The sequence below is a fragment of the Diadema antillarum genome, unplaced genomic scaffold, assembly GCF_040938485.1.
Source record: "Diadema antillarum isolate AM-2024a unplaced genomic scaffold, OU_Dant_1.0 scf00000033, whole genome shotgun sequence".
NCBI lineage: Eukaryota > Metazoa > Echinodermata > Echinoidea > Diadematoida > Diadematidae > Diadema > Diadema antillarum.
The window spans coordinates 2,215,751-2,233,667 of record NW_027270922.1 but is presented as its reverse complement, the minus strand read 5'-3'; the positions used below and the strand labels follow the sequence as shown (position 1 = coordinate 2,233,667).

General features: G+C 39.9%; 1 protein-coding gene across 1 annotated transcript in view; it reads right to left on the bottom strand.

Annotated features, from left to right (window-relative positions):
• LOC139743166 (uncharacterized) overlaps positions 1–17,917 on the bottom strand; it is a 36,500-nt gene that overhangs the window by 6,591 nt on the left and 11,992 nt on the right. Inside the window, exons 11-19 of the mRNA XM_071653677.1 lie at positions 17,507–17,613; positions 16,889–16,980; positions 14,642–14,740; positions 13,784–13,793; positions 13,100–13,168; positions 11,924–12,058; positions 11,240–11,429; positions 9,812–9,870; positions 5,108–7,644 (exon numbers count right to left, since the gene is read on the bottom strand). Coding sequence (XP_071509778.1) covers positions 5,108–7,644; positions 9,812–9,870; positions 11,240–11,429; positions 11,924–12,058; positions 13,100–13,168; positions 13,784–13,793; positions 14,642–14,740; positions 16,889–16,980; positions 17,507–17,613 — 3,298 coding nt within the window. The remainder of the gene's footprint in view (positions 1–5,107; positions 7,645–9,811; positions 9,871–11,239; positions 11,430–11,923; positions 12,059–13,099; positions 13,169–13,783; positions 13,794–14,641; positions 14,741–16,888; positions 16,981–17,506; positions 17,614–17,917) is intronic.

The following is a 17,917-nucleotide window of genomic DNA, read 5'->3' as shown; positions in this document are numbered from 1 at the left end:
CTTGGAAATTTGATAGATGAAAGGGTATATCTCACTTTTTCACGTCAGCGAAGATGAAACACCTCATTTTATCCAACTATTTTACAGAACTTTTTGAATTTTGAATTTTAACACACGTCTCTATGGGGTAAAATTTACCCGTGTGAGCCCTTAGAGGAGAATCATTACAAACTGCAAGGAACCGTGGCAAATGCAGGTATCATCACTGAAGCGCTATCCCTGTTACTTATTTCATGTTTCAAATTCTATAAAAGTTGTACACGTTGATTGCCAAAATTTCGAACATTTTGAGCATATACCCCCCCCCCCCCCTTCTGCTGTAAATAGGGCCTACATACATTGTGCACGCATCAGGGCCGGCTGCAGCGGAGCGTTTTCAAAAGTGTGGGGGCCCACTTCCGGGTTTCTTCACCTGACAAGCAAAAAAGAAAAAAAAAAAAAAGAAACGTCTTCACCGGAAAAACATAACCTTACCGCGATCACACTTCAAGATGTCTATCTACATTGTATTTCTATTTAGTGTCACTTTCGTACTTCCGGGTTAAAAAAAAAAGTGTGGGGGCCCAAGGGGATAACACCGTATGTATTCCTTTGATGGTGCACATAAAGTGTGGGGGCCCTAAGCCCCCACGGCCCCCACGGTTCCGCCGGCCATGCGCATATACATAGGCCTACATACACAAACACACACACACACACACACACACACACACACACACACACACACACGTTATGAATATTAAAACCACGGGACATTCTTCGGTTTGTATTCCAAATACGCCAGCCCTTATTCATCATCATTTTTTAAATACAATCTTAAACACACTGCACAGCAACACTACAGCTAGGGTTGGTAGTTGTATGTTTTGTTTGTTCGTCTGTATACAAATGGCAGGAATTCTTCCCAGGGAATCTCTTCTATGCTTCTACCGTTTGGCCATTACTTGTGTTCCTGTTCAAATAAATGTACATGTACATGTATGTGGAAAACTGCAGTGATATATTCTACTCTATGTCCGTCTCAGATAAGATCAAACACTGTACAGTGAATCTCACCTAAGTAAAATCAGAAGGAATAATATACTTCTATGATGAAATCCTTCGAATTTCAACTAACACAACATATTATCAAATTAAAGCATACAAATCCACACCGGGGTAGGAGTTTTCTTCCGACTTGATACATGCATACATGTACACTTTGTAGTCCCTTTATCAATTGGTGGAATTAAAGGGATGGTACAGTATAATTGGTGGAGATGAGAATTGGGCTTTTAACTTTTTGCGAGATACCAAGATAACACTTATGATATAGTACAGAACATACCATTTCAAAAGGAATTCAAAGTTTATTTGACGAAAAAATCGGGTTTGGAATGACTGAAATATCCAAAAACAAAGTAAAACAAAGCAATCGTAATAAAGTGTGGGTCCCACACTTTATTAGAACCGCTCTTCTTTGGATATCTCAGCCATTTCAAAACCAATTTTCATCAAATAAACGTTGAATTCCTCATAGAATTACATGCTCTTTCATATTTCAATAGAGGTTTCTCAATATCTCACCAAAAAATATTAGAAACCTGAAATTAGGTCTCAACCAAAACTATACGATCCCTTTAAGGTTGAGTTACCCCGAGGATGAGTGTACATGTATGCTCATCATGTTGCACTGAATACACATAAAACCCCAACCGAGCGGAGAATACACTTGTAAGCAATAATTATGCAAAATTAGGTAATCATGGTGACTAATTTGGAACATGAAGTTCAACTGAAAATCGCCAAATGTTATGTTATGTAATACATTGTAATCTGATCTAACTTGTCCAATTGTTACAGTCTTAGAGTGTTTTGAAATAATGTTTGATATACCACAGTTACGTTTGAGTGTTGTTGTTTTTTGGGGGGGGTTTTTTTGTTTGTTTTTTTGTGTACTTCGATAATGTTGCTACAGTGTTTATATGACCTGCACGTTCGACAGAACCAACACACACGACGGTATGGGAGATCACTGAAAGGAATGGTAATGCACCTGTATGCATTTGTTCCGGAAATGCATAGCAACATACATGTATTTCAGTTGCAACAAACACACGGTTATAATGAAACTCTCAGATACTCAGGTCCAAAATTGGCATACTGTACATGTATCTTTATGTAGGGCCTACAATGTACTTTACAGTCTGGCTATACAGCTGTAACGAGATTTCAATGTTTCGAAAGAAATTTGTTACAGTGTATAACGGAATAATAATAATAATAATAATAATAATTGCATTTATATGGCGCTTCATACTGACGCAACTGTCAGTACATGTGCAGAATTGTATATTGCACTTGTGGCTATCCTTTGTTCTTGTTTATTCTTATTATTTTCTTATTCATTTGTTTTTCTTGGTTTTTTTTTTCTTCTTGACAATCTGATCTTTGCAATCTTATACATATACAAGGATCCCTACGTACTAAAACGATCATGAGGAGGGGCATTCATTGTGTGTGTGTGTGTGTGTGTGTGTGTGTGCGTGTTGGGGGTAACCATTGTACCCGCCCTTGATCTTGACTCCAACCGCAGTCCACCTCCCCCCCCATCCCCCCCCCCATCCCCCCCCCTATCCCCATCCCCCCACACACACACAGACACACACACACACACACACAGACACATCCTGAAAAATGTTCTGCAGGTTCTACCCCGGTTGTGGAATGTGGAACTTGTGATTTTAATAAGTGCAATGTTCTTTGAAATGAGGTTGAAGATTTGCACACCATATAATGCAGTGTAAACATAAATCAAAATTGCTCTATGTTCATGCAGATGGAAGCAGCAAACATTCTCATGTGGTAACAAAGAACAATCTTTAAAAAAGAATAAATAAACAAGGCAAGTGCTATAATGTGTCTCGCCCTTTCACGTACAAGAAACTGTACGCAAATGGGATATAAGAGATAAAAAGAGATATAAAAGGGTAAATATTTATGGCAAAAAAGAAATGTGCCATAAAAACTTAACATGGGGCCCTTAAAGTTCATTGACCCCTGCCTGTGACCTTTGACCATGTGGTGACCATCCACTCCCCAAGGGACATCTGCCATCCAAGTTTAGTCACAAATGGAGTTATGGATCAAAAGTTATGACCCATAACAGAAACGTGCCATAAAAACTTAACATTGGGCTCTAAAAGTTCTTTGATCCATGCTTGTGACCATTGACCTTGTGGTGACCATCCACTCCCCAAGGGACATCTACCATCCAAGTTTAGTCACAAATGGAGTTACGGATCAAAAGTTATGACCCATAATAGAAACGCGCCATAAAAACTTAACCCGTTGAGGACGATTTCATTTTGCTATGACCTGCGTTTCCCATAGACACCTGCCAGAGTATACTCGGGACTCGTCTTCAACGGGTTAACATTGGGCCCTAAAGTTCATTGACCCCTGCCTGTGACCTTCGACCTTGAGGTGACCTTCATATGTGGTAAAATGTGAAACTGCATATGTCCCCTCTTCCCTCAAAGTTTGATTGCAATTGAAGCCCAGAGTAAAGAGTTATTGAAGTTTTTGTAGCGTTACGGACAGACGACGGACGGACGCCGCAGGCGATCCCTTAGTCTCCCCTCACCTCCGGTGGGCTCGACAAAAATGAAATACAGTGTAGAACAATAAACTGTATCAAGACCAGTTTCAGAAATCCATAAAACTTTCAGGATTTTATTCCAGGGAAATCAAATTTTCACTTTTAAACACGAACTTAACATCATAAAGATCCTGTAAAAGACAAAGGATATTTCTGCCATTCTGTTGTCAGCAGTTCATGTGATTCAAGAATACATGTACGATGTAATCACTCTCAGTACATCTTTTAACTGCCAGAACATTTGACTGGTTACGTTTCAAATAAGGTGTGGCAATGTTGAAAGGAAAGGGAAAGATTCTGTAATTTTACACGTGAAGATGCACAAATTAAAAAAACTTCAGTGGTATTTGGTGGCATCTGATTAATCATCAAGTTTATAACAACTACTGTCTGATTCTTTGAAATAGCATAAAGCTTGATGAATCTCGGGGACCAATAATGATTATCACTTATTATTTGTATTATCAGTCTTGGATGGTAATGTCATCACTCAGTTGCATCATTGCATAATCTACAACATTTGCCACAATTTGTTGGTCTTTTATAATTCAATATTGGTTTTAGCGAGTCTTTATCCATGATTCCATGTCATAATGGGGAAAAACTTAAAACAAATCAAACCTTGACCTTTAGCTCTGACCCAAAGATACATCATGAATCTATGATTTTAGAGATTGCAGCACTGTATGAAAGGTGCACATACAGCGGAAACTCAGTATACAAAATCTTTGGGACCATGACAATTTGTTCTTTATGTCAGATATTTTGTTATATCAGTTGTCAATGAACAAGACCAAAAAAAGGAAATAAATTTATCAGGTATTTTGTTATATCAGATCTCTTTACATGTACGTACAAGTGTACTGTGGACTCTTACTGAGAACTGTAAGAGATACTGACATTATCTGTGAGAATTAAGTCTATCAAGATTTCACACACATTCTACACACAACTGCATAACAAGATGATGAAGCAAGCCTTAATACAGTCATTTGTTTCAAAACATTGTATCAAAGAAGATACATGTAAGTTGTCCATTTACCTGAATGGGCATTTAAACACATGCCCTATACTTTAGATAAGTGCCTTTTCATATTAGTTGCCCAAAGTTTGAGTTTAAGATGACCTGGGCTAGCCAGCGAGTAAATTTGTTACATGTTATATCTGGGGTATGATTTCATGAAAAACATATTGTACGTCAACATTTAGGCAGTACAATGTAAAAGTACTCACAAAGCACCAAGTGTGGGTGCACATCTTCACATACACTCTATGTATTAGGTAGTGCCACAAGTGAGTCAACGAAACGACGAATTATTGCTGGTGTGGGAGAAAACAGACTAAAGATATCCCTTGCAGCATCTCTACAGCACACTAAAACAACAGTCTCTTCAAAATGCAATGCACTCTGAAAGGTTAGGGAGCATAAAAATGCAACTATGGAGACTTTATTCATTTGGATTTAACCTCAATCTCTTTGGTGTTGATTCGATGGTGTCAGCCCCATCCAGAGGGCGCTTCACACTGCATACTTCATCTTCTGCCGTTTCGGTACTTGACTCAAGAGACCCAGGCAAAGAGCATGATTGGTCAACAGTACCACCCTCCTCTTGATCTCCATGCACTCCTGTCTGGCTGACACTATCCCCACAAGCACTACCTTCCAGGTGAACATATCCAGCACTGTCCCCACCTTCACACATCTCCAGTACAGGACTTGGATTGCATCCTTTTGGGTCGACCTCAGAGGATGATGCTGCACCGACATCTCTGTTTCCAGTTGCTCCATCATCTCTTGCACTACTGCGTGTTCTCCTCGCTACACACGCTTCAAGCACTGGATGAATGGTCTTAAATTTCCTCTTCACACTTTTTCCCTCACTCTTGACAGGACTTGGCCTATTAGGATTATTTCCTTTTCTTTTCTTTCGTCGTCCACGTTTCACTGCAGGAGAAGACCCTGACTGGTTACCAACATCACATTCAATGTCACCGGCAGTAGGTGCAGAAGATGGCTCACCAGACTCTCCCCTGGATTCTGTTGGCTTGGCCTTGGGTATGAAAGCCCGCTTCCTGTGTGGTCCTACAATGGAAAGCATAGCTGGCCACAAGAACAGAGAAAGGAAGCGCTCTCTGAAAACTTGGAACCATTCGCTCTGATGAATCACTTCCAAAGCTTGTGAATGCTCTGCAGATGTTCTCTCAAACTTTAAGACACATTTCTCTGTGTTGCGCCCTGAGTGCTTACGACCACCTTTCTTTCTGGCAGCTTTGGTTTTATTCTGCTCCTGACAATTCTGAGATCCTTGCTCTGTTCCGTCTACTTCTAACTCTTCTGAGCGTAATGATGCATCTGGCTCCAAGCTGTTATTACCTGGCACTGCAGGTAAATTTGAACCCTCAATAGACTGGCTGGACTCGGTTACTTCAGAAGAGTTCTGTATCATGCCACTGCCATTTGGAGTGGCATGATTAGATTGCTGTTCTGACTGCATGGAAGACAACTCTTGCAGAAGGCCACCTGGCCCTCTCAATACTCCCTTGTCACCTGCCTGGAAAGGTTTTCTACAAACAGACTGGAAGCTTTGGGTCCTCTTTGCGTTCGATTCAAGCCGCTTTCTCTCCAGAAGCATGGTCATGAACGCGGCAGTGGTAGCAGTATTTGGTGGAAGTAATTGAATCTTGCTTTCCGAACTAGAGTCACATTCTCTCTGTCGAGACTTACTCTCTACCTCTTGCTCTGCACACAATGGCTGCTGATCCATTGCTAATGGCGCATCACTGGAACTTTCACAAAAAAGAGCTGACTTTGAAGAGTTGCCTGAGCTCTCTGTGGCAGTATTAGTAGAAGTCGCAGCTGCTTTGGTGATTGAGTGCTCACCTGTTCTTCCTTGTTCTTCAACACAAAATTTCATGGTGTCCTTGTCCCTCAAAACAGTGACATGCACAACTCCTTTTGCCGGTGAAGAAGGAAGACCAGAAACAGCCTCACCTACTGCTGTTTGAGTAGCAGTTGGACCGTTTCCAGGGACAATGCTTGCCAGACTGGGGTTGGTCTGCTCCAAGCTTGCGTGGATTGGAGCTTGTGAAGTCACAGAGATGGGGTTTGTCACATTTGAAGCCGGAGCTACTCCCTGAAGGGCCTGTCCCAGCATGACACTTGGTGGCACTGCGCCTCCCGTCACACTTCCTGCAAGCTGGGAAACTTTGGAGATTGGAATCAGGTATCCCTTCCCAGGTACGTGAATGACTCCTGGCTGATTGAGAACATTGCTTGCTGACACCTGGGGGCCAACCTGGGCACCTAATCCTGAAAGTCCTGAATGAAGCTGAGAAGGTGCAATGTTCTGCAGCACTGTCTTCCCAGTCAGACTTTCAGTTTGGGTAAGTCCTTGAACAAGAGGTGCTTGCACTGAAGATGAAGTGGGTGGACACATGGTCGATAAGAAGGGAGATCTTGGAACACTCAATTGATTGAGGTAATTCTTTAAGGGTACAAGGTATCCATGTCCTGGAACCGATATAGCACCTTTACCGAATGCTCTCTCCGTACGTCTGTGCTCCAGTTTCATTCTGACTGTCTTTGGCCTGTTTATCACCGCAGAAACTTTAGGCATACAATCCACTTTCTCAAGCTCTGGGGCAGACCTTGTAGGTGGACCTGATTTTGGTGGACCCGATTTTGGTGGACCTGATTGTGGTGGACCTGATTCTGAAGGACCCTTCTCGGTTCGCGTTTTGGATTCATCACTCTGGTTCTTCCATACGTCAGAAAACAGATTATCATTGTTCATCAGCTGATCCAAGATTGTGCACTCATCATCGCCATCGTCATCTTCCTCTTCTTCTTTACAGTGCACAGCAGCTGATTTAGTTCCTGATGATGACTTGCCCTTAGATGAGGAAGCTGATTTCGCTTTACTCTTTGACTTTGGCGAGACCCCTTCACGATTGGCCATGGATGCAATGACATCACCTCTGCCCTCCATGTTGATAGCCAAAGCCTGGTAGTGAAAAACACAAAATTCAATTTTGACAGCAATCAACATCACACAACTGAAAGGGGAATTACATTCCAAACTGGGTAACATCCCTTGTTTACATGCATCCTATGTCTGAAAATTCCTGATGCTTAATTGGAAGGATGGCACTCAAGGATGAGAACCTTGGAAATCCTGACAAATGCTGAAATCAATTAATTCTTGCATTTTTACTTCAATTGATAGATAAACTGCTTTCCATCTAGATGAATAGGTACCAATTATTACATGTTTAAATTAAAAAAAGAATAAACTAGATATATAGCTGCGGCTACTGATATGCCTCCGCCATAATGCATGGTTCTCCTAATAGGTCTATAGTACAATGTCTTGACAATGTGTGATGACAGTTTCACACAATTGGCAAAATATTAAAATAACAGGTTTGACACAAATGTGCTGAATGTTCACTTTCCTAGAACTAGGTTCAATTGGATGAATGATTAAAATGTCAGAGTGCAGGTATTTGGGGAACTGATGATTTTTACTTGACTTTTGACTCTTTTATAAGTTTATGCATTGAGTAATTTTCAAGGTATTGAGAAAAAGTATAATTTCAGTATCAAATGGGAAAATAGCATTATCTAAACCTGGCCTTTGACCTTTGACCTCACAGTTCCAAAGAGAATCACTGTTAGGTTGAACATGCATAAATATGTAAGTTTCATGATGATACCTTGAGTTACTTTCGAGATATGGAGGAAAAAGTGCAATTTAGCACTTTCACTTGACCTTTTACCTTTTGACCTTTGACCTTTTGGCAAGAAACTTCCCCAAAAATATATATTGGGTAATACATGCCATACATCAAGTTTTTTTAAAAAAAACCTTCAGGCATATTGCATTTTAAGGAAAGTAGTGATATTTTGAGGAGTTGACCTTGACCTTTGACCCCCTTGACCTTTGACCCATGACCCCCAACTTCCCTAGATAATCACTGCCCATCGGTACAAGCATATATACTAAGTTCCATGAAGATACCTTGAACCATTTGCGAGATATGGAGAAAAACATGAAATTTCATTTTTTTTTTCACAAAATAAGCTGTGACCTTTGACCTTTGACCCTGTGACCCTCAAATCCACATAAAGTATTATCCCCCAAGGATATACCCTCATACCAAGTTTGACGTAAAACCACCACACGGTTCTTGAGATATCGACAAAAACAAAACGGGACGGACGGACGGACGGACGACCCGAAAACATAATGCCTCCGGCCACTTCGTTGCGGAGGCATAAAAATGATACACATACACAGGTTGTCCTGATGAGAAAGGCATCATATCAAATAGACTACAGCTAGTGCTGGTTCTGGTCATCCATAGCAGTTCATACTGCTTATCTATTCAACACAGGTGTTTATTTATCTTGATGAAGGGCAATTTGTCAATCAGTTTCAATGAAAACACCTCAAAGCAGCAATTCATAACTCCACGCAAGAATTCATTAATTTGAATAAATAAGCAATACTTGCTGCTATTAAGGATCGGAACCAGCTATGGCTGTTGTGCACAAGCTCTGTAGTCTAGTGGATATTTCGCCTTTGTAGTTATCAGGAGATTGTTGGTTATAGTCAGACCAGAGTGTATGCCCATCATTTTTTTTAACTACTACTAGTAAAACACTGGCTGACAGGTGCTTTTTACATATGTCAATGAAAGGCAATTATATTTTTTTTTGTCAATCAGTTGCGATCCTAAGAAATTATATGATATAAATTTCATGACCACCTGATTGGCCAAATAAAAGCATCTGATCACAAACAAATCTAGCTACATTTGATTCTAAACTTGAAATACATACATCCCTGGTAGCATTTGGCCATACTACAGGCAACTCCTGCTGTAATAAATACCTCAAGACTGGCAGTTTTCTTTCGTTATAACAACATTTTGTTATACCTGAACAAATAATGTATAAAATTATCTAGACGAATATATCTGCCCTGAATTTTACTTCACTATATCTGAAATTGCATTATTACCATGTTCGTTAAATGGGAGTGCACCGAATGGCAAGGTATTAGAGGTTAGCAGAATATTTCCAATGACCCCTTAAAGATCCAAACATGGTTTTGTTCTTTAATGTAATTTTTTGATGAGTTTTCTCGATAGAGTTGGGTGTCTCACCTTCATGATGATCTCCAGGATTCGCTCCCGAAGTTCCTCTCGCTGCTTCTTTTTGCTCACTGCAAAAGAGACGAATGAAAGAAATCATGCAAAGGAGACAAGTCTCAGGTCAGAGTTCAGACAGTTTGTGTTGCGAGCATTTAGAACATACTAATACACCAAATTCCAGTTATTGAAACTTCATGTTTCAGTTATAAACAACAGTAAAAAAGAGACTGGTAGCAGGTTCATTAGAACATTCCATGAATAGGGAGTATGTGGATTTTTACACTTTCAAAAGACATAATCGTACAGCAACAATTGTTAATAAGATGAGGTGTTGAGAAAATCTCAAATTCAGGTACATAAATCTTTACTAAATTTCACTTTTTGATAGGAGGGGCAGTCTGGTTGTTATTGTAAATCCCAATGTGATATACTTTTATGTCTTATTTTGCTGAATAAATGACCTCAATGGCCAAACCCAAACTTCAAATAGAAAGGAATGCATTGCTCGATTATTGTACCATCATAACAATCTGGGTAGCGCTTGAGGGAACTTGTCAGCTACAGATGACTGTCTGTAAGCTACTGAAATCCTTGCATCTGATTGGCTGAGAGCAACTTTGCGAGTGAAAATCACAGACAAAACACTTGATGAAATATCCCCATGGTATGAGTGAAATTTCGGATAGGTGCTGACTTACTGACCACGAACCTATATGTCTTGCAATGAGTGGTCAACAAGGTCAATTTAAGGTCACAGTGTTTCTTGTAAAATTTTGTTGTGTGATGATTAGTTTTCTGTACTGTTACCTCTGCATATTTGCTCACTGATAAATATTTATAACATATGGCATCATGTATCAGAACTTGTTACCAAAACATAACAGATCCAGGTATAGCAGAATTAGATAGTAATGGGACCAAGCTCAAACTCCCTAGAGTAAGGAGTTACATAATATTAACAAAAGGTACATTTGAGCACTCTCTTAAAGCAAACTGTACCGTACTCTGTCTGCGCCAGATGAGCACTTGAATGCTCCTAAAGTGTATCATACCGAGCTAAACTGAGCCAAAAGTGGACCACTTCCCGATGTGCTCCAAAAGGGTACCAAAAGCGTATCAAAATTTTGCATGTGAGAAAGTGTGTAACATGCACATGCTTTATAATACACACTTTTTAATCTTTGTTCGGGACATCTTAAGTAGTTCAAGCGTGCCAGATGAATGAGCATGTTGCTACAAAATGCATGACCCCCCTAAAAATAACTCATAAGGTACACTTTCTGCACAGAGCGGTCAAACGCTCAAAATCTGGCACAGTTAAGTACGGTATGCTTTGATTCAGTTCGCTTTGGTTCACTTTAGAGCGCTCAAACGCACCCTCTGCTCCCCCCCCCCCCCCCCCCCCCCGAACCAATAATGACTTCCTCCTTTTTAAATTACCAGCATATTTTTTGCAGGCACCAGGAGTTGGGTTGGCCCATCCGATTGGCTTGAGGGCAGCAAGCAGCTTCTCATCCACATTCTGCACACACCTCCTACCATCATTCTTTCTCCCCATGGGGTTGGGCGGGGCACGGGCATGCCTGCTCTTGTACAGCTCTTGGTATTTCTTATCCACCTTTTCTGAGTTCTGACAAGGCCAAAGAGAGACAAATACAAGACACGTTGGAAGAGTGAGGGGATGTTTCCCTTTGAGTGCCAAACCTAACAAGGTGAAAAGTGAGCTTACACGTTCACGGATTGTTATTTGTTTGTTTGTTTGTTTATTACTTTTCTCAAGCCTTAACGTACATATGTGTATGTGTCAGGGACTTACCACCTTTTCTCTATCTAAACATGTCACACTTACATTGCACTGAAATGATGCACCTACACTGTAGTCTTTACACCATTCTGGAGAGATACATCAACTGCTACAAGGACAAATTCATACTGCTTCCAACAAGGACATACATCATGCAGATGATATAAAATCCTCATCTTTCTTTCTGGTACATGTATTCTCTACAACATTTAACTAAATTTTGATGAAAGAAATAGAATAACATAAAAAATGTACCAAAAGAAGACAAATGGCACTGCCTACCTCTCAATACAGAGATATGATTCCAATAAAAAACTTACCTTCCTTTCTCCTTGGCTCTTCCGATATTCCAGCATCTCATCCAAGATTTTCTCCAATGGCATGTCTCGCAGCAGGTCGAAGGATGTCCCCTCCTTCAGACTGATGCCTTTCACATTCTTGAAGAAGTTTTGGAACTGGGGACAAAAAGAAAAATTACAGACATTATCACTTATTTGCAATGGGAAAAAACAATAAATTCAAACTGTGATGTTGTTGTTGTTGTTGTTGTTGTTGTTGTTGTTGTTGTTGTTGTTGCTGCTGTTCTTGTTCTTGTTGATACTTTGTTTTGGGCATTGAATAGGAAAAGCATTCAGTCGTTACATCTTCAACTTGCATACAATGTCTGGAAACACACAGACACATCTGAACTACAAACAATTCTGCTTTGGCAACATCAGCCTTTTCTCAGAACAAAAAGTGTGTGCATAAATCACGGATAGCCTTTTAAACAATTACAATTACATTTATCCATCATGATACACCAACGGCTTAATAGAGAAACACACAGAAACTTGGCACTCACACTTATGCAAAGGAAATAGGGCACATAGACCCGGTGATTTAGTCGAATGCGTACACAGGCGCATGGCGCAAGTTTCCCAAAGAAATGTATGCTATCGACTCCTCTTTGTGACTCATTTCCACGAGTCCGAAGAAATCTGATCCACTGTAGTCAGTGGTCCAATCACAGTTGGGATCATGATTCGGCTGATGATGACAGCTATAGCTAACTTCTTCTGTGAGGTCATACTAAGAAGCACGCACCCTGGCATCTTTACAGACTGCGTGATGCGCAGAGAATACAACAAAGGCAACATTACCTAGCAACACCTACGCGCTTTACTCTTGATGACAGCTCAACTTTGCCATTCTTCGTATCTTACAAACGGTGATCGGCAGTATCATCCAACAGCGCCCCAGCAACCACCGGGTCTATGCGCCTTTAAAGTTTTGACTTCAGCTCCAGCATACAACATGAACTCCATGAATCAATGTGCACCCCAGCTATCATGTGAATTATCTTCCAGGGCATTAGCTTCACAACATAATGATTATGAAGCCCTAAAATGATCCTGGACACATCAGACAGGAGGAGAATGAATAAATTGAAAAATCCTATTCAACATATATTTCATTATCCTCTTTAATGGTTTTAGTTGAATGTCCAGGCTTACCATGTTGTTGAATCGATGTAGAACTGAATTTGGTGTCCTTGTGCAGAACTGGCTGAGTGCTCTAGCTGCCTGCACCACAGCAACCTAATTGAGACAGATGAAAAAGCAACAACAACATGTTGCTGATGGAGATTCAAACTGACAAAAAGAGTCCTCAGTGATCACGTCTCTAAAGTGTTGTGACATACTAAATGTCCAGTTATTAGACATTAGTCTCTCCACTGATCATTCAGTGCGAACAATATTCTATTGAATAGCTGTGATACAAAGTCAATGTTCTGTCAAACGCACATGTTTACATGCAGGATTACACATACTGTATTATGTCCATGCATGTACAGCAGTTATAGTAATTACAAGATGAAGCTACGTCATCATCTCTTTGACTGTGTTTTAGACATCAAAGTGTTCAGACTGCAAAAACACTGCTTCTGATCAAACTTACAATAAAAACATTTCTGGATGAGTGGCCAAACTAGGGGAGCTTCTTTACTTATAAAGTGTACGTTGTAGTTACTTCAGGGGGGGGGGGGGGGGGGGGGGGGGGCCATACCAAAATTATAGAAATAATGCACAGGTCTGAGTGTGTCAGTAAGAATTGAGTGTGTAAGGTAATTATTGAATGTTTAACACATGAGGCAAAGCTGAGTGAGTTAGGCTGGAGTCCACAGTAACCATATGCACACTATTCCAACTATCACAAGTAAAGATATGTGCATCATCTGTTTTATCAGAATAGGGGACAGATTTTTCACCAGATATCAATTTCTTTATCATGTAGCCCAATAGCAAATTTACTGGATGCACTTCCTTTTCGTTAGCACATGGATGCAAACCGAGCGCATCCTTAACTTCCAGACATGCATCCAGTAATAAATGGATGCAACATAAATTTACTGATGCATGATCAGCTAGCCAATAGGCATCTCTTTTAACCGAGTGTGTGAATGCTTGCTTAGCACCTGAGCTCTTGATTCAAGTGCGTGATAACTTTGGCTGCAATGTGCAGCCAGTAAAAACCATAGAGATCTCAACCAATGAAATCATCAAATTTTCTTGACCTGGGTCCTGTCCTATAAAATCTTGTGATAGACAATCAATCAATCACAAATCTCTTGAAAGCTGCAATCAGTCACAACCTGTGAGTGATTGATTGCAGTTCTCCATCTTAATTTCAATCATAGCTTTTTTATAAGATGGATTTGCATTCAATCGTAAAGTTGTGATTGATTTGAATCAATCACAAGTCTTTATAAGATGGGGCCCTGCTCTAGAATAATTACTTAAGCTTTAACACATGTCAAATTTTTTTAACATGAATGAAGAGGGACAGAATCGCTTTTAAAGCTAAGTCGAAAGCTGGACAGAAAACCAGGATGTACTGGTATTCAAGAGGAAATCAGCAAAGGAGATGAGCAGCTCATGGCAGCTAATCATATAAGTGGTATATAAATTGTTACATTGTGTTTACAAGGTATTCAAAAAACTTCCTTAAAAAAATAAATAAATAAAATGGGGAAAGGAACTTCAAGAGCTTTCAACTTACCAACACCATACTGCTTCACAGACTCGAGAAGGATGAGATCTTCTTTAAGGGTGTAGCGTCCCTTTCTGTTCCCTGGGTTCAGGGTGTACAGCCACCTGGAACAGAGCATCAAGAAAGATTTTTTTTTTAAATCAACACCGAATTTTCTTTGTACACAACACTCATTTCAATCATTAGCTTAACTAGATGAAGACACAGAAATGACAAAACACAGAAGCAGGAAGTAGATCCGAGCAGATAAAATGGATGATGATCATTATTTCAAAAGTTCATTACCCAAAAACATAAAAGCTCCTTATACCTACAAGTTAATTATTCGAAAAATGAAATAGGGTTCATAATTCTGCGGCATTATTCCAAAGATTTCTTATTCTGAAGACCAATTATTCCAAAGGCTTGTTAATCCAAAAGTGAAATAAGGGTTTTTTAAATAAGGTTCATTTTGATAATTTGAAAATGAACAGAAGGTGCATACTAATGAACCATCAGAATTACAAACCTTATTTCATTTTTAGATAGACAGACCTTACGGATACCAGTAACACACCTGGACTCCTTGCATGTATATGTTCTCTTTCAAACCAATCATGGACCAAATACAACATACTATCTCCAAACTGAAAATCATTGCACAGTGAGTAAACAAGAGCACATTATATTTTTCATGAAAAAATTTCAGAATTGCTCAGATTAGCCCATGATTTAAAGAATTTGATGTGAAGTCAGGGGATTAAACGATGGTGACTGAATATCAAGGGGTGTTCCCGACTGGATTTTCATGCAAATTCTAAGTTTCTTCAATGGTTTTGTGCGCAAAAGTCAGGCCTGTACGATTATGTAGCTACCACTCACTTTGCAAGAAAAATAATCATAAATGTGTCATAGAATTTACATTACAGCAAAGCTTGGTATTTTTTCTACAACTCTGCTCACTGCATGTCCAGCATAACAAAATTTGTGAAAAGTTACATGGATTTGAAAAACATTTGTTTTCCCAAACCAGGAATGCGTTGCAGTCTCAGAATATGGCATGCAGGGAGTATAGACTGTAGAGTTAAGGAAAGTGGAGATGGTGCAAGTATTAAAGGAAACCTCCGGATGATTTTCCGACTTTACATTGAACAAGCATAAATATTAGTTATATTGAGTACTGAATTTTAGAATTTGTGACCCGCTACAACAAAAGGATCCTAAAGTCGCTGACGGCAGAGCCGAGAAAATCGAGTTTGAAGTCACATCATAAAAATTGGTCAAAACAATCGGATTTCTGTTTTTTGCATAAATTTGTAGTCTAATGTTTTGTTCATCATCTGTCGAAATTTCGAAGGTAAATGATCAAAGAAAAGGCAAGAAATCAGAGTTTTTCTGGGTCATGATTTTCCGACTTTAAATGTAAGAGAAACGTGTCTGAAGATTTGGATTTAGCACCGCAGCTAGACTCCGCCCCTAGCAATGAGGGAGTAATCTTATTGGTCAGTGCGTGGCATCCTGATTACCGATTGGTCGTGCATGGACTGCTGGCACTAAGCTTGAATGAACATGGCGGAGGTCGCTAGGAGCGTGCCTTCTATTGTCGAGCGGTGCAAACTGTCTCGCCTACCCTTGACCATTAGAGCATTGGAAGGACAACTTTGAAGGCGTTTTTCTCAAAATCTGATTTCCTCAACCACTTGACATGCACTGATAAAATCATTGATATCTCCGCAAACGAGTACTTTTATGAGATGGGCTATGTATGAAATTAAAGTAGGAGAAGATAGGGATAACGTCATGCCATTTTCAGAAAATTGTCTTCCCCCGACTTTCGGATCCTTTTGTTGTAGTGGGTCACATTTATAGTGATTGGGATGAAGAATAAAAATGTTTTCAAAATTTATAACAAATTGCAATGAACAAGGATGATGACATGGCAGCCTCACTATAAGAATTCATGAGGTGGGGTTCAAGGAAGCAGAACAAAAGAAGAAGGTATGCATAAATCATACACAGGTGAACTTGTTAAGCAAAGCGGTATTGTAATGGAATTACACTGCTACATTTCTGAAATATGCGAGCCTCCTATGTCATCATCATTGGTTACTGTAAATTTGTTTAAGGTTCTTCAAAGTAATGGCTTCTCTGCTCAAGGACCACAAATAAATTCTACAAATCTATACATGAAAATGTCAATTTATGTAATATATATAATGTGAAATTATGAAAATCGTGTGGAATGCCCCTGTAATGCGGCTGTGGTCTCCCACCTGTCACGGCACTGTGCTGACGATCTGCCTTCCACTCCTTGTGCCACCTTGTACCACTTGAGTCCATGCTGCTCCAAGCCTTTCCGCAGACACTGCCGGAGCAAAACACCCAGAATATCCATGCATGAATTTCTCCTCCAGTACATGGTAATACAGGGCTGCCAACTCTCACTCACTGAGAGTGAGACTCACTCATTTTGGTCCTTTCTCACTCTAAAACTTTATTTCATTTGCATGCATTTCTATTGATCTCACTCATTTTGACTCCTAAATTACAGCATTGGCCTATGGGAGTCTCACTCTCAACTAGTTTCCAATGTTGGCAGCCCTGATAATATATGGAGGAACAAACATACATGACTGCTGCTTTGCATTTCTTTCTCAAAGTAAAGAAGGACCGATAACAACCTACATACAAAGGAAGGTCTCATGCTTCAATCTAATCCGTTCATGAAACTTGCGTATCTTCCATGATTCCCCTAGCCAGTCTTCCTTCAGGGTATGATTGGTGAAGCCACTAGTAAAACAGCACTTTAACATCATGACACTGACTGACTCAAAACAGAGGGTCCTACCCTGGCCTTTACTATTTCCTGCACGTCAACGGTCAGACTTTACCTCGTCCTCTTCTCTCGTCCAGAATCCCGACCTGCACCTTGGGTCCAACTTCTTGATCCACCGTTCATGAATCTTTCTTCTGTCTCTCTGATCCATGAAATAGGCCACTGTGGTAAAAAGCACATTCACAGAGATGACAAGTTCTGTTACACATCAGCATTGCATACATCAATCCTGGACTGCACCCTATAGTCACTGAAATGCTGGAATCCGCCTGTCTTATTGTTCCATAAAATACTTCAAACCACCATTCAATTTTATTTTCAACCTTAAATATTTTTCTTATTTTCTTTATTATTTTGCTATAAAACACATTTCCCAAAGACACCTGCCCAAGTATACTAGGAACATGTCTTCAGCAGGTGAATAGGCTATCAAATAAATATAACTTATGAAGACAAAAATACAAAT